The sequence below is a fragment of the Phyllobates terribilis genome, unplaced genomic scaffold (assembly GCF_046119375.1).
Source record: "Phyllobates terribilis strain yellow unplaced genomic scaffold, ASM4611937v1 Scaffold_10__3_contigs__length_209671492, whole genome shotgun sequence".
Lineage (NCBI taxonomy): Eukaryota > Metazoa > Chordata > Amphibia > Anura > Dendrobatidae > Phyllobates > Phyllobates terribilis.
In genome coordinates, this window is record NW_027362770.1 from 37423454 (window position 1) to 37446208 (window position 22755).

Consider the following 22755-nt stretch of genomic DNA (forward strand, 5'->3'; position numbering starts at 1 on the left):
TTTAATCTCTTTAGAAGTTTTCCTGGGCTCTTTTGTTACCTTTGGTATTATCCGTCTCTTTGGTTTGTCATCAATTTTCCTCCTGCTACCACGTCCAGGGAGATTGGCTACAGTCCCATGGATCTTAAATTTCTGAATAATATGTGCAACTGTAGTCACAGGAACATCAAGCTGCTTGAGGATGGTCTTATAACCTTTACCTTTAATATGCTTGTCTATAATTTTCTTTCTAAACTCCTGAGACAACTCTTTCCTTTTCTTCCTCTGGTCCATGTTGAGTGTGGTACACACCATGTCACCAAACAGCACAGTGAGCATCTGTAGCCCTATATACAGGCCCACAGACTGATTATAAGATTGTAGACACCTGTGATGCTAATTAGTGGACACAACTTGATTTAACATTTCCCTTTTGTCACATTATTTTCAGGAGTACCATCATTTCTGTCTAGGCCTATTTCATGAGTTTAATTTTTTTTAAATTCTGTGGGAGCAGGGTTGAAAAGCAATGTCTGACTTTAATTTGTTCATTTTCATAGATTTTTAATTTATTATTACTTTTGTTAGATTCAAGTTAATTCTGTGACCATTGTGGGTTTTTCTTCCATTAAATGAGGGGTACCAACAATTTTGACCACATGTGTAGCTCCTTCTAATACCGGTGGATATATAAATACTGTTCCTTCCTCTCTGTTATTAACAGCAGTCATTGGGTTTGATAAACCCTATAGCTAGATAGATTTTAATGCATTATCTTTCCGGTTAGCTTTCTAAGATGATTAATATGAGTTATGTTTAATCTGCTGTAAAGACCCCTATCTAATAAACAATGATCCCCTATACTGGATTGTGAGGTTGTGTTCCTACATCCAGGAATCTCATGCTGTTTTGCATTCCATTTTGGACAGGGAAAGTAATGTGTTTTAACCAAACATTTGATAACAAATTACTATAGTCAATTGAGACATTGAACAGTATGGGTCTGCTTTGACACACCTGTTTACATTGTCAATTTGGAGACATATACACAATGGGCTGACTGGTTTTGCATTAGCCATCAAGTGGACACTGACTAACATTTGTGGCTGATTCAATAGTTTTAATAGATTGTTAAGGTGTGTCTTATAACACATTTTGGTAAATGTCTCAACATTATACTTCTGTTACACATGTATGTAAACCAAAATATGGCAAAGGCAATGGACATGACGACATGAGAAAAAAATAAACCCATACCATATCAAAAAATGTTGGAGCTGCTAGCACCGCCAACACTTCTGGTAGCACCCATCCCGAAAGTAATAGTACAATGCACATGTTACAATTAGCTACTCATACTTTGCCTCTGGCAAGCCTATCAGTGGGGAGTAAGCGGAGAGTGTAATGGAATATAAGTCACAGTATATGTGACAATGCATGTCTCAGTCAGAGCAGGACGATGCAGCCACTGACAGCAACACCATCAGTCAGTGTTCTCTGCAGTCCACCTTCTTCCACTGCCATAACACTTTATGTTGTACAGAGCAGAATATTAATAAGACCTATTTTTGGACCTTACTACTGAGTTGTATACTTTGCAAATGCTGAAGTTGACATAGCATAAAACACTCATATTTTTACATTTTTTAATGGTTATACATTGTCAATTATTTTTTCTTTGACAACTACTAAAAGTTTTTTTTATTAAATACACTACCGTTCAAAAGTTTGGGGTCACCCAGACAATTTTATGTTTTCCATGAAAACTCATACTTTTATTTATCAAATGAGTTGCAAAATGAATAGAAAATATAGTCCAGACATTGACAAGTTTAGAAATAATGTTTTTTATTAGAAAGAATAATTTTTGCTTTCAAACTTTGCTTTTGTCAAAGAATGCTCCCTTTGCAGCAATTACAGCATTTCAGACCTTTGGCATTCTAGCTGTTAATTTGCTGAGGTAATCTTGAGAAATTTCACCCCATGCTTCTTGAAACCCCTCCCACAAGTTGGATTGGCTTGATGGGTACTTTTTGCGTACCATACGGTTTAAGCTGCTCCCACAACAGCTCAATGGGGTTGAGATCTGGTGACTGCGCTGGCCACTGCATTACAGATAGAATACCAGCTGCCTGCTTCTTCCCTAAATAGTTCATACATAATTTGGAGGTGTGCTTTGGGTCATTGTCCTGTTGCAGCATGAAATTTGCTCCAATCAAGCTCTGACCACAGGGAATGGCATGGCGTTGCAAAATGTAATGATAGCCTTCCTTATTCAAAATCCCATTTACCTTGTACAAATCTCCCACTTTACCAGCACTAAAGCAACCCCAGACCATCACATTACCTCCACCATGCTTGACAGATTGCATCAGGCACTCTTCCAGCATCTTTTCAGTTGTTCTGCGTCTCACAAATGTTCTTCTCCGTGATCCAAACACCTCAAAATTTGATTCGTTTGTCCATAAAACTTTTTTCCAATCTTCCTCTGTCCAATGTCTATGTTCTTTTGCCCATATTAATCCTTTTCCTTTATTAGCCAGTCTCAGATATGGCTTCTTCTTTGCCACTTTGCCCTGAAGGCCAGCATCCCGGAGTCGCCTCTTCACTGTAGACTTTGACACTGGCGTTTTGCGTTTACTATTTAATGAAACTGCCAGTTGAGGAGCAGTGAGGTGTTGATTTCTCAAACTGGAGACTCTAATGTACTTGTCTTGTTGCTCAGTTGTGCAGCGGGGCCTCCCACTTCTCTTTCTACTCTGGTTAGAGCCTGTTTGTGCTCTTCTCTGAAGGGAGTAGTACACACCGTTGTAGGAAATCTTTAGTTTCTTAGCAATCTCTCACATGGAATAGCCTTTATTTCTAAGAACAATAATAGACTGTCGAGTTTAACATGAAAGTTCTCTTTTTCTGGCCATTTTGAGAGTTTTATAGAACAAACAAATGTAATGCTCCAGATTCTCAACTAGCTCAAAGGAAGGTCAATTTTATAGCTTCTCAAATCAGCCAAACAGTTTTCAGCTTGGCTAACATACTTGTGCAAGGGTTTTCTAGGGTTTCAAAACATACATTAGCCTTCTTACACAGTTAGCCAACACAATGTACCATTAAACACTGGAGTGGTGGTTGTTGGAAATGGGCCTCTATACACCTATGTAGATATTGCAATAAAAACAAGACGTTTGCAGGTTCAATAGTCATTTACCACATGAGCAATGTATAGAGTATATTTCTGATTCATTTAATCTTAGCTTCATTGAAAAAAATGTGCTTTTCTTTCAAAAATAATGAAATTTCTAAATGACCCCAAACTTTTGAATGGTAATGTACATACTCATACAATAGATCACTATTAAAGTGGTTATCTGGGATTTTAGGAAATTTGGTCAACACCAGCCAGTTTGATGGCATAATAACTTTATCTCACTTTCCAAATCACCGCAGTTCCATCTCTGCATCTCTGGCTCATGGGACAAACTCAAGCAACCATGGGTTTTATTGGTCGTCTGCTTTTCATACCTGCATCACCGCTATATCCAGTGGTCACTTGAACTAGGTATGTGAAGTCCTCACTGCAGGACCAGTGGGGCCATCTAAGTAGCAGCATAGGAACAGAGGCAATTGGATTTGAATGATGAGTTGTGTTTCTTTTATTATGTTCTCACATTTCCTGCTGTTAACTACATTTTTTAAATTCCAGGAAAACAGCTTTAACGTAAAAGACAATCTGTGCTTACAGTCACTGACACCTTATACATAAATCCTGTACTGATTAAACTCATATGTATCAAACAGATGCATCTAATTCTATCATTCTCAATACAGATGGTTGTAAATTGCAGTTTCTGTCTGAATTGTAAACTATGCTAAAATTATATTCTTGAAAAATTGCAGTGATTTCTATTCTAATTTCCTGTGTATCAGAACGTCTGCTTGGATCCAAGATTTTTTGATGACCCCCCAAAAAAACAAAAAACAATAAAACATAGCAGGTCAATAAATCAGCTGTTAATGGGCAAGATAGCATCAACACCATTACCCTAGAAGTCATGCTGTGCACAGGTTATGTGGTTTTGTGGGTATATGTTATCTGCTATTCATTATGTTCCCTTGTTCATACACATGATATCTAATGTCTTTATACCACTAGGTATGAGTGGATCTGTGGAAGTTCGGGTTCTGGTACCAGACCCAAACTTTATTATTTTTAAGTTCAGTTTGGGTACGAGAACTGTACCCGAACTTGAACCAGAACCCATACCCCATTGAAAACAATGGGGACCCGTAATTTTGAGCAGGAAAATTCTCTCTCTCTTCCCCTGGAACTCCAAACATTGCAACGTACTTCCGGGAGAAGTCTGTGCGCGGCATTTAGCGCTGGACACTAACTGTTTAATGTTTAACTGTTTAACTACATTTCTAATTCGGGTTCACTAATCTCTACTTAACACCTGTCTCCTTCTTCACTCTAATTCCTCTATTTTTTATTTTCTTTGACTGTTTTTCTATGGAAAGAAAAGAACATTTATTTTTAAAATGACCATCTTTCTTAACCCCTTACTGACATTGTCAGTAATAGTATGTCCTTTTGCCCTGGGCTTTATGGACCAGGTATGTACTATTACGCACAATGTGATCACACCCACACAGAAGCTGTGTGGGGCGATTGCCGCTGGGTGTCAGCTGATTCTCACAGCTGACACCCAGTACTATGTGCCAGGAGCAGTCCTGCACCACTCCCGGCACAATAACCCTCGAAATGCTGCGATTGAAGTCTATCACAGCATTCCAGGAGCAAGGAGAGGTGAGAGAGACCCTCTTACCTTGAATCGGGACTTCGTGCTGTGTGCGCTGGTCCCAATCGTTGCCATGGTGACCCGATGTCATCATGATGACATTAGGGTCAACAGTCATCAGGAAGTTACTTTGATTATGCGCAGTGCACGATCAAAGTAACTTGTGCTTGCTGGACTGACAGCCTGCATAGCATAGGGGATGCTCCTGCATCCCTATGCTTTGCAAGCGATCAGCATGCAAAAAATGAAAGTCCCATAGTGGGACAAAGAATAAAAGTAAAAGAAAGTGTCAGAAAGTAAAAAAAATAATAACAATTTTTATAAAAATATAAAATAAAAATTGAAAAATAGTAAAAAAAATAGATAAAAATATACTGTAACCATAAATAAATATTATTCTGAAAAGAAACAAAAACAATAAAAGTACACATATTTGGTATTGCCACGTCTGGAACGACCTGACCTATAAGACTGTCTCATTAGTTAATCCCTTTAGTGAACACAATAAAAAAATAAAATAAAAAAACGAAGCAAAAACGATGCTTTATCATCATACCACCAATCAAAAAATGGAATAAAAAGCGATCAAAAAGACGAATGTATGTAAAAATGGTACCGCTGAAAATGTCATCTTGTCCCGACCAGAAGAATAAAGTCGTCTAATCAGTTATACTGCACGAGGAATGCCATAAAAATAAATTATAGGGTGGTGCTAGTTTTAGGGTTAGGGCTGTGCTAGGTTTAGGGTTATGCTAGGGATAGGGTTAGGGTTGTGCTAGGGTTAGGATTGTGCTAGGGTTAGGGTTGTGCTAGGGATAGGGTTAGGGTTGTGCTAGGGTTAGGGTTGTGCTAGGGTTAGGGTTGTGCTAGGGATAGGTTTAGGGTTGTGCTTGGGTTAGGATTGTGCTAGGTTTAGAGTTGTGCTGGCTCGGTTAAGGTTGTGCTAGGGTTAGGGTTGTGCTAGGGTTAGGGTTTGTGCCGGAATTAGAGTTGTGTTGGGGAATGGGATTTTTTCAAAAGTAAAGAAAAAAAATGATGATGATATGGTGACTAGTGTGGAGCGCAAGTGCTTGTTACTTGAGTTTGTATCGGGTGCTTGGGTATGCCCCAAGTATCGTGGGTGCTCGAGTGACATGCTCGAGTCTCCACCCCATATGTTTCATGGCTGTTATACAGCCAAAAAAATCTCACGGGGATTGCCTGCCATGCACGAGCGATCCTCGCATGTTTTTTTTTGGGTGTCTAAAAACCGTGAAACATGCGGGGCAGGGACTCGAGTATGTCACTCGAGCACTCATAATACATGGTGCATACCCGAGAACCCGATGCAAACTCAAGTAGCGAACACTAGCAGCATAAAAACCCCCAAAAAGCAATTTTTGAACTGTTGGTATTTGTTTATTCTGCCTCCCAAAAATTGGAATAGAATGCGATCAAAAAAGGTCACGTGCCTGAAAATGGTACCAATAAAAACATCAACATTTTCCGCAAAAAACAAGCCTTTACATGACTTTGTCGGCCGAAATATGGAAAAACTATAGCTCTCAAAATATGGCGATGCAAAAACTAGTCTTTGAAAAAAAAAAGTGTTTTTAGTGTGTGACAGCTGTCAGTCATAAAAACCCAATATGAATCTGGTATCACTGTAATCGCACCGACCTGAAGAATAAAGTTGTCTAATCACTTATACTGCACGAGGAAAGGCGTAAAAAATAAACTCTAAGGTTGTTCTAGTTTTAGGGTTAGAGTTGTGCTAGGGTTAGGGTTGTGCAAGGGTTAGGGTTGTTCTAGGGTATTTTGTGTTACACATCTCTCTGATTTAAGGGCATGAAAATTCAAATTTAGAAAATTGCAAAATTTTCAAAATTTTCGCCTAATTTCCTTTTTTTTCTACAAGTAAACACAAATCATATTGAATAAATTTTACTACTATCATGAAATACAATGTCAAGACAAAACAGTCTCAGAATCATGGGGATCTGTTGAAGAGTTCCAGAGTTATTACCTCATAAAGTGACAGTGGTCTGTAAAAATTGGCCTGGTCATTAACATGCAAACCACCTTCGGGGGTAAAGGGGTTAAAGACCAGACAGTCATTAATAGCTTTTTTTTCACTTTAATGGTCAATGTTAAGGTATCAGAACAGATTTTTGGAACTGTCTAGATATATGTATATGATATTAGTATCAGTGCCTCTGCGGCTAGAGATGGATTACAAGCAAGTTACACAATAGAGAGACAACTAGGTTCTGTGTCGTCAAACAATTTTTGCACAATTTTTGGTATTTTTACGCTACCTACACCATTTTTCTTAAAGTGAATAGAGGTTAGCAAAGGAAGGTTTGAGAGGAGGATAGTGGTTGAACATGGCCTGAACATACTATTATGATTAACTGTAAATGTGATATCGTATAATTTTTGTAACATTAGTATGAATATTTTAACTCATTTATTTTATTTAGCTCTATTTATCTAGTTTTAGAAATTGGTGAAAATCTGTTGTAGTTTTGCATCAAATTTATGCAAAAATATAGAAAATGTTGAAGGCTTCCAAAACTTTTAAACACCATTGCAATAAGTATGCTACTGAAGAGACTATTCATCCAGAAAATGTGGGTAACCCCCCCATTGGACATAATTAATTTGTACAGTACAGACCAAAAGTTTGGACACACCTTCTCATTTAAATATTTTTCTGTATTTTCATGACTTTTAAAATTGTACATTCACACTGAAGGCATCAAAACTATGAATTAACACATGTGGAATTATATACTTAACAAAAAAGTGTGAAACAACTGAAAATATGTCTTATATTCTAGGTTCTTCAAAGTAGCCACCTTTTGCTTTGGCATTCTCTTGATGAGCTTCAAGAGGTAGTCACCGGAAATGGTCTTCCAACAATCTTGAAGGAGTTCCCAGAGATGCTTAGCACTTGTTGGCCCTTTTGCCTTCACTCTGCGGTCCAGCTCACCCCAAGCCATCTTGATATTTAGCAGGTCTGGTGACTGTGGAGGCCAGGTCATCTGGCATAGCACCCATCACTCTCCTTCTTGGTCAAATAGCCCTTATACAGCCTGGAGGTGTGTTTGGGGTCATTGTCCTGTTGAAAAATAAATGATGGTCCAACTAAATGTAAACCAGATGGAATAGCATGCCGCTGCAAGATGCTCTTGGTAGCCATGCTGGTTCAGTATGCCTTCAATTTTGAATAAATCCCGAACAGTGTCACCAGAAAAGCACCCCCACACCATCGCACCTCCTCCTCCATGCTTCACGGTCGGAACCAGGCATGTAGAGTCCATCCGTTCACCTTTTCTGCATCGCACAAAGACACGGTGGTTGGAACCAAAGATCTCAAATTTGGACTCATCAGACCAAAGCACAGATTTCCACTGGTCTAATGTCCATTCCTTGTGTTCTTTAGCCCAAACAAGTCTCTTCTGCTTGTTGCCTGTCCTTAGCAGTGGTTTCTTAGCAGCTATTTTACCATGAATGCCTGCTGCACAAAGTCTCCTCTTAACAGTTGTTGTATAGATGTGTCTGCTGCTAGAACTCTGTGTGGCATTGACCTGGTCTCTAATCTGAGCTGCTGTTAACCTGCGATTTCTGAGGCTGGTGACTCGGATAAACTTATCCTCAGAAGCAGAGGTGATTCTTGGTCTTCCTTTCCTGGGGCGGTCCTCATGTGAGCAAGTTTCTTTGTAGCGCTTGATGGTTTTTGCAACTGCACTTGGGAACACATTCAAAGTTTGCCCAATTTTTCGGACTGACTGACCTTCATTTCTTAAAGTAATGATGGCCACTCATTTTTCTTTACTTATCTGCTCTTTTCTTGCCATAATACAAATTCTAACAGTCTATTCAGTAGGACTATCAGCTGTGTATCCACCTGACTACTGCACAACACAACTGATGGTCCCAACCCCATTTATAAGGTGAGAAATCCCACTTATTAAACCTGACAGGGCACACCTGTGAACTGAAAACCATTTCCTGTGACAACCTTTTGGAGCTCATCAAGATAATGCCAAGAGTGTGCAAAGCAGTCATCAAAGCAAAATGTGGCTACTTTGAAGAACCTAGAATATAAGACATATTTTCAGTTGTTTCACACTTTTTTGTTAAGTATATAATTCCACATGTGTTAATTCATAGTTTTGATGCCTTCAGTGTGAATATACAATTTTAAAAGTCATGAAAATACAGAAAAATCTTTAAATGAGAAGGTGTGTCCAAACTTTTGGTCTGTACTGTATTTGACTGTTTGCATGTTTTTTAACCCCTTAATGCTACATGATGTATTATTACATTATGAAACATGTCAGAGTGGTTAAAGTTGGCCCAGGAGCTGAGCCTGCTCCACACAGAGCAGATGCCAGGTGCATCTGCCTTTAATAGCAGTGAGCAGGACTACCACTGATCGCTACTATTAACTTCTCAAAGAGGACATTTTGCCAGTTTTAGCATGTATAACTGAACACATCATAGAATATTGTCTCATCTCTGTTGGAGAGATATTAGCTGGTAAAGTTTAGATTCTAATTTCCACTAAGATCAAGAGGGCATTAGCAAAGATTCATCTTTGGGGACATTGACTTTTTCCTCTGCATCACATTGACCAATCATATGAAGGAGTTGCCATGCTTGGAAAAAATAAACCATGCCCTGAGAGAAGGTCGGAACAGACTTTTTTTTGTGCAATAACACACAGCCCTGCCCTCCTCACTAATCTGACTGCCAACACCTGCTGTCATTACAAACAGTGGGAGGGAGTAGAGCAGAGCTCATTGCAAATGTGATGGTAAGAGGAGCAGAGCTAACAGCTCTGTGATAGGAGACCTGCAAGAGGTGTTTGAATTGACACACTACTTTGCTTTACTACCCTCCCCCACACTAACAGCCATGACAGAAGAGATACAAGAAGTGTTTATAATGAAACATAACTCTACTGTACTTCACTCCCCCATACACACTGACTGCAGTGGCCTGCAGAGGTATTTGTAAAGACACATAGCTCTGCTCTACTTCCCTCCCCTGCTTCTAATCACAGTATTTGTGTGTAAGATCAGTGAGTAGAGCAGGGCTGTGTGTTAATTCATGTCTCAAACTGAAAAAACTTTAGTTTTTTCGAACAACTGACATTCTTTGTAATTGTGTTATCTTTTTTCCTGAATGGCACCACCTGATTATTATTGGTCAATGTCATGCATGGTAAAAGTACCCATCCTCAGAGACAAATCTTTGCTACTGCTTCTTGGTATTAACAAAAAAAATGATGTAAAGTTTACTAGATAATATCTCCGCAACATGGATGAGAACTATGTTTTATTAAGCTCTGCAGCCACTATTCCTTGATGTGGCCAGTTTAGCATGCTAAAACTGGCAAAATGTCCTCTTTGAAAGCCATTGCCAATCTCTGACAGTGACATACAAGCCAGACCATTTATTTAGCAGCTCATTGAGCCCTTATCCCCAATTATGCACTCACAGAGAGCCATTGGGATGCTGCCATAGAATGTGGATGCTGATGAAGACTCTAATGCCTGTGATGTTATTTATTCAATGTTGTCCAGCCACGGGCTGAGTATCATAGGAGACTGTGATATTTATTATATAAAGCAATACTGTAGTGTTGTTATATATATATAGTACAAGCAATCAAATAAATGCAGGTTCAAGTCCTCTATGGGGACTGATAAAAAAAAAAGTAAATAAAAAGGTTTTTAAAATATTAAGACAATATAAACCTTTTTTCTCTCAATTAAAAATGAAGACATTACATTGAAAAAACATGAAAACATTAAAAAATAAATATGTGAAATCGCAGCACTTGTGAATGATGCTATTAAAGGGAACCTGTCATGTCCTGTGTACTATGTAAACTGCCCCCATTGTGTTGTTAGTGGTGAAATGTGCATCACTAATACACTTTTTTCATTACAATTGGCCAAATATAATGAGCGTATAACATTTTTTGTACTTATATCATACCTGCTCATTTAGTCATAGGGGTGTGATCCTCACGTTCAGTCAGGGCTGCTGCCGCCCACGTATTTGAATTTTACTCCCAGCGAGCGCTGAAGTCAGTATGGGGCGCTTGTGCAGTATGACATGGCCTATCGTAAAGGTGGCAGCGCTGGGAGCCGCATGCTCTATGAGCCACGGCTCCCTGCGCGTGTGCAGTGAAATTCCCAGCTTCAACTCTACTGCTTCATAGTGCATGCGCGGCTCCCAGCATTGTAAGCTTTACTGCTTTGCTATCTCATACTGAGCAAGCGCCCCACACTGACTTCATTGCTCTCCGGGAGTAAAATTCAAATACGTAGGCGGCGCCAGCCCTGACAATGTGGCGCCCGCCCATGACTGAATACTAGGATCACACCCCGATGACTGAACGAGCACGTAGGATATAAGTATAAAAAATGTTTTATACTCATCATATTTGCGCCAATTGTAATCAAAAAAGCGTGTTAGTGATGCACATTGCATCACTAACAACGCAATGGGGGCAGATTACATAGTAGACAGGACATGACAGGTTCCCTTTAAGTCATTTTTACTGCGCAATTAATGTTGTAAAAATGTAACCCCATAAAACAATTCCGTTATTTTTTCACCACTTTACTCCAGTTGGATTTTTTTTTTGTCATTTCCGCTTATTCAGTATGGCAAAATTAATTTTGGCATTCAAAACAGCAACCCACCCGGCAATATACTAGCTCTCATATGTCTATGTCAGAAGAAAAATAAACAAAAAATCAGGGCGATTTGAAAAAGGGGAGGAAAATAATGAAAATGCAGAAAAGAAAATTGGCTACATGCTTAAGGGGTTAATATTTAAGTTAGTTTGGTTAGTATAATTGTTACATATCACCATGTACTGTATCTTCATCCTAAAAAAAGTATCAGTGACATAGATTTGTCTCTGTATACAGACAGCAAATCCTCTACTATATAGCTCTGTGCGTGTGTATTATGTAATTATGATTGTTTGCATGAGCGTTAACCTTAAGCGTCAAAAAGAAAGAAGACCAGAGAAATTCCTTTTCCATTTCAATTTTATCTTTAATTAGTCAAAGACACAAAGTGATTGTGAAAATGTTCTAGTGAGAATAGATAGGATACAGCTATGGATGGATGGGATCCAGTTTTGGGCTCCACGTTTTAAAAAGGATATTCAAAAGTTAGAGTCAGTTCAAAGGCAGCAACTAGATTATTACAAGGGATGGAGGCTTCTCATATGATGAGAGGTTGGAAAAGTTAGACTTGTTTAGCTTAGAAAAAAGACGTCTCATTGGAGATGAAGGAAGGCATTAAATGTTTTATATGTATCTCATCTGTGCAGTGCTTACTAGGTGAAGTGTAGGAGGTGTATAGTAATAGAAGCACAATTACGGTTCAGTAGAGCCCATGATACCCAATAATTAATTCTGAAAATTTCTTAGATATGATGTCCACGACTTAATTTTGCCCTCTATGTGCAAGTCAAGCACTCAACAGTGGTAAACTATGGATGTCCAGCATACTAGAAATATGCATGAGGCCCAAATGCCAGCCTGTGCGATAATAATTTATTATAAGGACTATTTAAGTACAGACTTTGGAGGTACATCTGATTTTATTCTCATCTTATAGTGTTTGTATTATTCTTATTTTAACGATTTTTTTTTTCTTTTACAGGAGACTATGTGGTAATGACAGTGTACTTTGATCTATCCAGAAGAATGGGTTATTTCACAATACAAACTTACATACCTTGCACCCTTATTGTTGTCCTGTCGTGGGTGTCTTTCTGGATTAACAAAGATGCCGTTCCAGCTAGGACATCTCTAGGTTAGTGACTATTTGCTTTCAGTTTGTTAAATAAACATGAAATGCATTATTTTAGTTTGAAGATATTACATGAAATTATGGTATATACAAAAACGTGGTTTCTCCAAATGTCACAAACATAATAAATGGTTAAGGCTTCTGATCTATTGTGTGGGACCGGCATATACAGAGATGAACAGGAAGTCTCCCACAATCCCAGGATTAAAGATGAGTAAATGGATTTGCAGGGCCTTGGACCACTGGTCACACCAATATTCTGTTGCCACTGGATGGGATCTCTTAAAGCGAAGCTGTTAGTTGATACATGCTGCCCCATCCATGTGTATCAGGTATCAGGAAATGGCTATGTGATCTCAGTCAGAAAAACATACTTTTAAAGCCTCGGGGACATACTGTAGACCACACTGTAGACTAGTCAAACAGGCGGTCCCTGATGGCTTATCCCCACCCACTGCCCTGGATTGACAGGTTTCTCCCTAAACAAGCATGTAGGCAGAGACCTGTCACTGCAGGGCAGCGGTGGGGAGAAGCTGCCAGGGACCTGCTTGTCTGACTAGTCTCCAGCGTGGCTCAGATCCCGGCTGTTAAAGCAGTTTTTCCCTGAAATTCTGCAGCATTTCAGAGTCAAACATACCTGGCTGAGATCATGCAGCCAGTAGCTTGAGCAGCATGTATCAGATGACAAGTTTACTTTAACCTGCCGAAATCGCCAATGCCTATTCTGATTATTAGGCCTGGTACAACGTCACTGTTGAAGTGTCATTCCAGGTCTACAAAGCAGAAGAGGAAATTGAATTGCATATTTCTACCCAGGATGTTTAGAAATATAACAGATACTTTTACGAAGTTGAATACGTTTATTTAGTGACAATGGGTCCAAGAATCTATTAATTATTCAATAAATAGTATAAATAGTAATCCCTCAACTTCAGAATCTTTTGGAAAGATTTTGGGTGGGACACTGATTAGAAGGATTTTAATTTATTGTGTGGGACCAGCATCTACAGTGATAAGCAAGAAGTCTTCCTAAAATCCCAAGAATAGGGATGAGCAAATCGATATGATAGGCCCTCATGCAGGGGCCACGTCAGTATTCTGTGACTACCAGACAGGAAGCGGCAACCCGGCTCTTACCCTCCATCATTCTCTGTGTCTGATTCTATTTGGCCTGTCGAGACATCATTTCATCACTTCTACCCAGGATATTTAGAAATATACTTTTATAAATGCTTATACAATATTATTTAGTAGCAATGGGTTCAGGAATCTGTTAAAGATTAATTAAATAAGAATCTCTCAGCTTCAGAATCACTTGTTGGAAAGATGGCCACAAACTCAAACATTAAAGGAGTTGTCTACAGTCAGACAGCCCCTTTAAAGACTGTAACAAACATCTATAGCCTACCAGAGGTTGTACTTATGTTTCTGTATGGAGCGCTCTATGGATCTCTTTGCTAACAATTTATGAGAGAAAATTGGTAGTTGTATGGAACATACATGAAGATTTTTCACAGCTTTGTATGCACAGTTGCAATTTTTAGCATTTGTTAGCAAGCATGTGGCATCGGATACAGCTTGGCATGATTCTTTTTTACACGGTGGCACATGGAGTGCATACAGAAGCATATTTTTGCAAACCTATACACTGTACAGAAGAAGCTGTACAATAATATTCATACCGCTATAGGACTATACAACTTTAATGCTTGTATGGCACCTTAATATACATATTAGCATTAGGCTAAGAACTGATGAACATTTATACACCTAAATAAATGTAATTGACCTAAATTACTTAATAGAAAAAAGTTTAAAGCTAACCCTTTCCCTTCTAGTAAAGATGATATTTGATAAAATGTGTTCATGTATGTGTGTGCATATATGTGTGTATGTGAGTGTGTATGTGAGTATGTATGTGTGTGCATGTATGTATGTATGTGTGTATGTGTGTGCATGTATGTGTGTGTGTATGTGTGTGTATGTGAGTGTGTATGTGAGTGTGTATGTGTGTGCATGTATGTGTGTGTGTATGTGTGTGTATGTGAGTGTGTATGTGTGTGCATGTATGTGTGTGTGTATGTGTGTGTGCATATATGTGTGTATGTGTGTGCATGTATGTGTGTGTGTATGTGAGTGTATATGTGAGTGTGTATGTGTGTGCATGTATGTATGTGAGTGTGTATGTGTGTGCATGTATGTGTGTGTATGTGTGTGCATGTGAGTGTGTATGTGTGTGCATGTATGTGTGTGTGTATGTGTGTGTGCATATATGTGTGTATGTGTGTGCATGTATGTGTGTGTGTATGTGAGTGTGTATGTGAGTGTGTATGTGTGTGCATGTATGTGTGTGTGTATGTGTGTGTGTATGTGTGTGCATGTATGTGTGTATGTATGTGTGTATGTGTAGCACCCTGAGGATTCGGCTGCTACAGGGGTATTGCACCTCAACCCAGAGGTGTGATATTCCACTCCCGGGTAAGGAAGGAGTGTGGAACTGAGCTCAGATAGACTGCATGCACTACATACATCCCATTCCAGAGGAGCAGGCCGACGGTACTCCCACTTAGAAATGTGCAGGTACAACCGAGCCTGTTCCTGGCTGGAGTGGGAGGGGGGTGGTACATCCCATGTAGTGTAGGGGCAGATAGGGGGAGCAGTCTGGGTAATGATAGGAGCTCATTGGGTGCTGGTCACCTGAGCTCACACATAGAGGGATATATAAGGAGGGCACCAACTTAGATCAGGGTCAGACGCTGAGAACAAGTCAGTTGGAGAGGAGAGAGAAGGAAACAGCAGCCCTGGAGAGAGAGAGAGTGGAGCAGAGAAAGACCCAGAGGGGGAAGACTGAAGGGACCCAAGAACCCAAATTAGAGCACCGGGTGAGGAGTCAGCAAGAGGGTACCGGAACCCAAGCTGGTGGGGGCAAAGACATTCCCCAGCCAGAGACCGGAGACCGTGGGCAGTGTCTGTCACGGTCACCCACCACATTCACCCCGAAGGCACACCACATGAAGGGTCAGGGAACCCAGGGCCAAGGGTGTCCCAAAAGAAGGCCCGAGGGAGCTGGACCTAGGTGAATCACTGGTGGGGACGGCTGAAGAAAGGACAGAGGGAGAGCTCAGGGCCACGCTCTGGACTTGTTTGGGGGTTGGCCGGATCCAGGACCTGGTGGACGCAGCACGGCTCGGGTGGTCACTAGCAGCTGGAGTGACCAGTACAACATCAGCAGTAAGTAAACACCCTTAACTGCACAACCCGAGTCTGTCTTCATTGCCGGCTGCATCGCACCACCACAACCCCCATCCTCTGCGCCTGTCCCCTCTGAGGCTATACCCCTCCCGTTGGGGGTTATCTCACCAAGCTGCGCACCCACCATCAGCCTCAGCGGACCCTGCAGCAGCGGCGGCCACAGTGACCGCATCACAACGGGTGGCGTAGTCGACACAAAAGAACTTTAGTAACATCTGTAAAGCTGCCACATAACACTTAGCTTGACGCCCTGGGCACGGGACCGGGTCACAGCCGCTCGGAGACTACAACCCCCCCCCCATCTGATCCGGTGCCGGGTATTCCCCTCAAAAAGGAATATGTCCCAGGGGGCGCGTCAACTTTGGCGTAGTCGGCAGGATTACGTGCCCACAACAACCGGGTACTGCGTGCCTGAAGAAAAGTGCAAGTTTACCTCAAAAAGAAGTTTCCTGCCGGTTCCGGAGGGTCCCCGCCATCGGACTCCATCACAAGTCGATTCCCGCCGGTTGTCCGCCATTAACAGCTTTTTCCCGCCATCTGCAGAGTTTCCCGCCACTGGGAAGCGGTTCCCGCCATTTCCAAAGGTTTCCCGCCTTGGAAGAGCGGACGCCATTATGGGCGTGCCAGAGGGTGGCGAGAGGCCACCTCCCATCGTGGGCCAGGACCGAAAATGGCGCCAAAAGTGGAAACCGCCCCCACCAACAGAGACTGTGATGCTAGAGGTGTCTGTCAGCAAGAAAGAACTGCCCCTGGAGCTGACAGTCACCAAGTGGCCCCGGGACCGCCCTCGAAGGGGGAGGAGACGAAAGAAGAGAACAAAGATGGGTGTCGCTTGGAGCAGTCTGGAGCGAGCGCACCCGGAGGCAGGAAGCCTGGAAAGGAGCAGCAGAAAAGCTCACCCGGAGATGTCCAGAGAGCAGAGCAGCACCGGCCCGCTGGCCAGGAGCCTGCTGGAAGAAGAGCAGAGCAGCACCGACCCGTTGGTCAGGAGCCTGCTGGACACCACGACCCCACTAGGCCTAGTGGAGGTCCTTACACAGCTCCCCCGAGACCGGGAGTGTGCACAGACTGCCCTGGAGGGCCTCGCACGGAGGATGGCCCGGGTACAGCGTGAGATACTGGCGGAGTGGAGCCGGGAGATGGCTCAGCACGCAGAGACCAGTCAGCGGAGCACGCTACCCTGGAAGAAGAAGCAGACCGCCTCTGAGGATGGCGCGGGAGGACCCAAGGCCGGAGACGGCGCCGAGGAGGGAGCCGAAAGCATGGAGGCAGGTAAAAGGGACGCCTATACCCCAAGCCGTGACACCGCTCACCTGCCCCAGCTCCCCGTCGCAGAGCCCGAAAGTCCCCCTGCTGTGCCCGTCGCCGCCACGTCACCGCTATGGACTAGGCCCCGACCGGAAGCCGCCGCAGCGACCCCTGTGACGTCACGCGCCTCGACCCGGAGCGTGACAAAGCAGGAAATACCACCAGCCTGGTCGCAAGGCCTAGTACCCCCGGGCGCCGCACCACCAACAGCGCCCCCTACCTCCGCGGAGCCTCCGGCCTGGCCGCAAGGCCAGGTAGCCCAGGGCGCCGCCGTCCTAACGGTGCCCTTCACCTTCCAGGTGCCCCAGGCCTGGCCGCAAGGCCTGGGCAACCCGGGCGCCACCACCACCGCGCCCGCGCCCGCAATACCAAGGGTGCCACACCTGGGGGAGGACCTCTTCGGCCAGCTCACATGGCCGGACGGGCGGCCCTTCATCTGGCCCGAAGGGTACCCTGAGCTGGAGCGGCAGCAAAGACTAGGGCCCTTGTGTGAGCCCCTAATCCCGGCTCCGAAGCCCGTGGCTCGGGTCTCGCCTCCTCTAGCAGAAGCCCAATTCGTGTAGGACCCCACGGGAGAAGATTTGATGGGGTTCACCGGAGAAACTCGGGCAGCCGCAGCTGAACGTACAGAGTGTTGCCGTCAACAGCTGGCAGAGTTTAAGAGAGAACGGGAGGAGAGGCGGGTCAGAGAACAACAGGCCCAAATCCAGAGCGCGGAGCAGAAGAGCCGGACTAGGAGGAACCCCCGTGCAGCGCATTGTCCCCGCACCATCGGGACAGTGATAAAGTTCAACCCGCAGCATGGGTGGGGCTTTATTCGGGACCGTAACAACCGCGGTGACGTTTTTTGTGACCCGCAGAGACGTTGAGTCCCACCTGCCGGAAGGTCACAAAGGCCGTGACCTCTACGTCGGAGACGAAGTCACTTTCACCCGGCACAAGTGTGCCAAAGGACCTTACGCCCTCCACGTACACCGCTTGACGGAGGAGGAGTTGCGGTACGGGGAGGAGGAGCCAGAGGACCCGGACGGGTCTGAAGAAACATCATATCAAGAAAGAGCAGGAGGAAGACGCCGTTGAGTGCGGCCGAGAAGTGATGTAAATAGTTACCCAATCGGGGTATAAAGGAACTGAAACTGAAACTGGAACTGTTGCTGCTGCTAAAATAGTCCCCGTTGGGACCAGTGAACTGTTTTACCCGTTAACCCCTTCATCCTACAGGCTGAGGACTGTGAGCAGCCATTCCCTACCCTCTACCTGGCCGAGGACTGAGAGCGGCCAACTTTCAACTTCCCCTGTATATAGTTGCGCGTCCTAAAGCGCCCCCTACCGGTTTTATAAGAAAACCAGATTTTTCTAAGAGACTGTCGCACTTTTCCCGGACACACGTTGCACAGTGTCCGGAGGAGGAACCAGAGACAAGAGAAGTCTACGAGAATGTTTATATAAAAAGTTTTATATATATATAATGTTGATATGTTTTATATGTTCATATAAAAAAAATTGTATGTTTTTGGTGTTTTATGTCTTACAGCCCGAGGACGTGCTGTGATTTACCAGGGGGGAATGTAGCACCCTGAGGATTCGGCTGCTACAGGGGTATTGCACCTCAACCCAGAGGTGTGATATTCCACTCCCGGGTAAGGAAGGAGTGTGGAACTGAGCTCAGATAGACTGCATGCACTACATACATCCCATTCCAGAGGAGCAGGCCGACGGTACTCCCACTTAGAAATGTGCAGGTACAACCGAGCCTGTTCCTGGCTGGAGTGGGAGGGGGGTGGTACATCCCATGTAGTGTAGGGGCAGATAGGGGGAGCAGTCTGGGTAATGATAGGAGCTCATTGGGTGCTGGTCACCTGAGCTCACACATAGAGGGATATATAAGGAGGGCACCAACTTAGATCAGGGTCAGACGCTGAGAACAAGTCAGTTGGAGAGGAGAGAGAAGGAAACAGCAGCCCTGGAGAGAGAGAGAGTGGAGCAGAGAAAGACCCAGAGGGGGAAGACTGAAGGGACCCAAGAACCCAAATTAGAGCACCGGGTGAGGAGTCAGCAAGAGGGTACCGGAACCCAAGCTGGTGGGGGCAAAGACATTCCCCAGCCAGAGACCGGAGACCGTGGGCAGTGTCTGTCACGGTCACCCACCACATTCACCCCGAAGGTACACCACATGAAGGGTCAGGGAACCCAGGGCCAAGGGTGTCCCAAAAGAAGGCCCGAGGGAGCTGGACCTAGGTGAATCACTGGTGGGGACGGCTGAAGAAAGGACAGAGGGAGAGCTCAGGGCCACGCTCTGGACTTGTTTGGGGGTTGGCCGGATCCAGGACCTGGTGGACGCAGCACGGCTCGGGTGGTCACTAGCAGCTGGAGTGACCAGTACAACATCAGCAGTAAGTAAACACCCTTAACTGCACAACCCGAGTCTGTCTTCATTGCCGGCTGCATCGCACCACCACAACCCCCATCCTCTGCGCCTGTCCCCTCTGAGGCTATACCCCTCCCGTTGGGGGTTATCTCACCAAGCTGCGCACCCACCATCAGCCTCAGCGGACCCTGCAGCAGCGGCGGCCACAGTGACCGCATCACAACGGGTGGCGTAGTCGACACAAAAGAACTTTAGTAACATCTGTAAAGCTGCCACATAACACTTAGCTTGACGCCCTGGGCACGGGACCGGGTCACAGCCGCTCGGAGACTACAACCCCCCCCCCATCTGATCCGGTGCCGGGTATTCCCCTCAAAAAGGAATATGTCCCAGGGGGCGCGTCATATGTGTGTGTAGGTGAGTGTTTATGTGTGTGTATGTTTGTGTGTATGTGTGTCAAACATAGTTGCGCTTTTGGTACAGATAATTTTAAAATATTTTTGCTTTTTCCAATTGTTTTTGCATTTTTTTTTTCTGAAATAAAACACCAGAGTAGTGCATGCTTCAATTTTTACACACAATCCATCTGTCTGTGTGTAAAAATGTTCATGTGAACTACTACATTGACTTGCATTGGTAGTTGTGCTGTCCCTATGCTACTCAAATGTTTAATATGCTTATCTGAATGAGCCCTAAAGCGGATCTGTCTCAAGATTTCACAATACAAACTGCACAAATTAATAAATAGCTCTCTATCTCCAGGAGAGTTTGGTGTACTTACTTTGAAATTCCATGTCAGAATGGCCTCATAATCCATAGATCAAAATAAGCATGAGCAAACTGAAGCAGATGCTCATTTTATTATAAGGCAGGGAAACTTCCACAAAGGATTATTTTTATACTGATTTTTTAAACTAAGTGCACCAGTCTCATTTGGTCTAAGAGATCTACAGTATTTAATAATAATTACAGGTTCACTTTGTGAAATCTAGTGACAGATATTCTTTAAAGATTTACAATTTCATGGTTAACTGAACAATGCAATAGTGGTTTCAGTTTGTAAAAAAATGTTTTTTTTCTCTTATTTTGACTCTTTGTAGCAAAGATATTAGCAATCAAAATATCGGTACCTAATGAGTTAACTTTTTTGGTCCATGTGTTGTCAGATAGCAACTCATACAGGAAGAAGAAGTATGTGAGGCAACAATTAAAGCATCTAATAACACCCACTCGGATTTGACTAAAGTTAACTGTTTAGGTGTCAAATACTTTGCAAGAAAAACGAAAATGAAATCTACAGAATTGGAGGAATACAACTAAGCAACAGCATGTGTGAGAAAGACGGGTATACTAATAGATCACAGACCGCACATGAATCAACAGTGTAATGCAGCAGCAAAAAGGCAAACACAATTCTGGGATGTATTAAGAGAAGCATAGAGTCTAGATTATGTGAAGTTATTATACCCCTCTACTCCTCCTTGGTCAGCCCTCATCTGCAATACTGTGTCCAGTTCTGCGGAAAACAATTTAAAAAAGACATAGAAAAAGTGGATCAAGTTCAGAGATGAGCAACCAGGATGGTAAGCGGACTACAAACTATGTCCTATGAGGAACGGTTAAAGGATCTGGGAATGTTTAGCTTGCAAAAAATAAGGATAAAAGGAGACTTAATAGCTGCCTACAAATATCTGAAGGTGTTATGCACACGCCCGGACTGACTGGCGTGTGCGTGTTTAGTGATCCCACTGGACCATGAACCGGAGAGTACCTGGAGGGGCGTAACTAAGTATCTACCCGATCCGACCAAGGTCGCACGACGGCTGACGACGCGAGTGCACCAGGGAGGAACCGAGCAGAGGGACCAGGTGCAACTCCAGGACAGTCCCCGGACACTGCTGTTGACTAGAGATGAGCGTTGTTCTACTCGAACTGTTCGCCAATCTCAAATTCGAGCTGTTTTGGGCGGTGTTCGAGCCGGTCGGCGAACACGAACAATTTGAGAAAAATTCGGCTGTTCGAGGTTATGTTCGATAACTGTTCGTGCACCAAAATCATAACTGGATTTTTTCTCAGTAATGATGAAAATTAATGTTAATACGCAGTTTGAGTGTACAGCGGGGCGGGGGGAGGGGCAGGGGATGGATCTCTGCAGGAACAATGAAGATCTCCATTTTCTTTTCTCTTTCCCGCATTTGCAGTGGGGAGGTGCAATCTGTCAGCCTATCAGCAGCGCACACACGGAGCGAAGTGCTTTTTTTCACACAAGCAAGGGCATGTGTGATTGGCAGTGTATGTCACATGTCCTTGCCCTATAAGACCAAGCCATTTTCCCCGTCGCCACCATTTTCTCACTGCTGCAGCTGCGTGTTAGACGGCACCGCTGTTGCTGTGTGTGCTATACCTTGTTAATTTCAAGCCAATTTTCGCACAAATATACAGATAGCTTGGGAGTAGGGAATAGTTGTGATTGCAGTCCTTTTAAGGACTAGGTTACAGCATTTCCTACGACTTTTATCAGGGAGATCTGTGCTCTTAAATAGATAGGTTGTGGGAGTAAAGACTAATTGTAATTGGAGTCCTTTTCAGGACTAGGTTACATGAGTTCCTATCAGTTTTTGCCAGGCAGGTCTGTGCCAGTGCTGTGCAAGTTTTTTTCACAGCATTTGGCTGAATCTAGCAAAGCTAATCCTTTTTGGCCTATTGCAGAGTGTGTTAGTCAGTGGAGTAGCCTATCTGTGTTGCAAGATATACCACCTGTGTATAGAATACCAATTTTTTTACTGCACCTAGTGAAGTAAAATCTTTTGGGCATAGCATCATTCTATTAGTCCATCTATACTGACCTCCATCAGGTTGCAAACTGAATATAATTTTTTTCTGCATCTAGCTCTGAAAAAATATTTGGGCTTCTAGCGGTGTGTGGGACGTGGTCTATTAGTCCATCTATACTGACCTCCATCAGGTTGCAAATTAAAAATAATTTTTTTCTGCATCTACCTCTGAAAAAATATTTGGGCTTCTAGCAGTGTGTGGGACTTGGTCTATTAGTCCATCTATACTGACCTACATCAGGTTGCAAATTAAAAATAATTTTTTTCTGCATCTAGCTCTGAAAAAATATTTGGGCTTCTAGCGGTGTGTGGGACTTGGTCTATTAGTCCATCTATACTGACCTCCATCAGGTTGCAAATTAAAAATAATTTTTTTCTGCATCTA

The 22755-nt window shown here is 43.3% G+C and overlaps 1 protein-coding gene across 2 annotated transcripts in view; it reads left to right on the top strand.

The window, feature by feature from the left end:
• The window catches only part of GABRG2 (gamma-aminobutyric acid type A receptor subunit gamma2), a 342923-nt gene that overhangs the window by 259902 nt on the left and 60266 nt on the right, over nt 1–22755 (top strand). For both annotated transcript variants that reach the window (XM_073649530.1, XM_073649531.1), the window contains exon 7: nt 12459–12611. In XM_073649530.1, coding sequence (XP_073505631.1) covers nt 12459–12611 — 153 coding nt within the window. The remainder of the gene's footprint in view (nt 1–12458; nt 12612–22755) is intronic.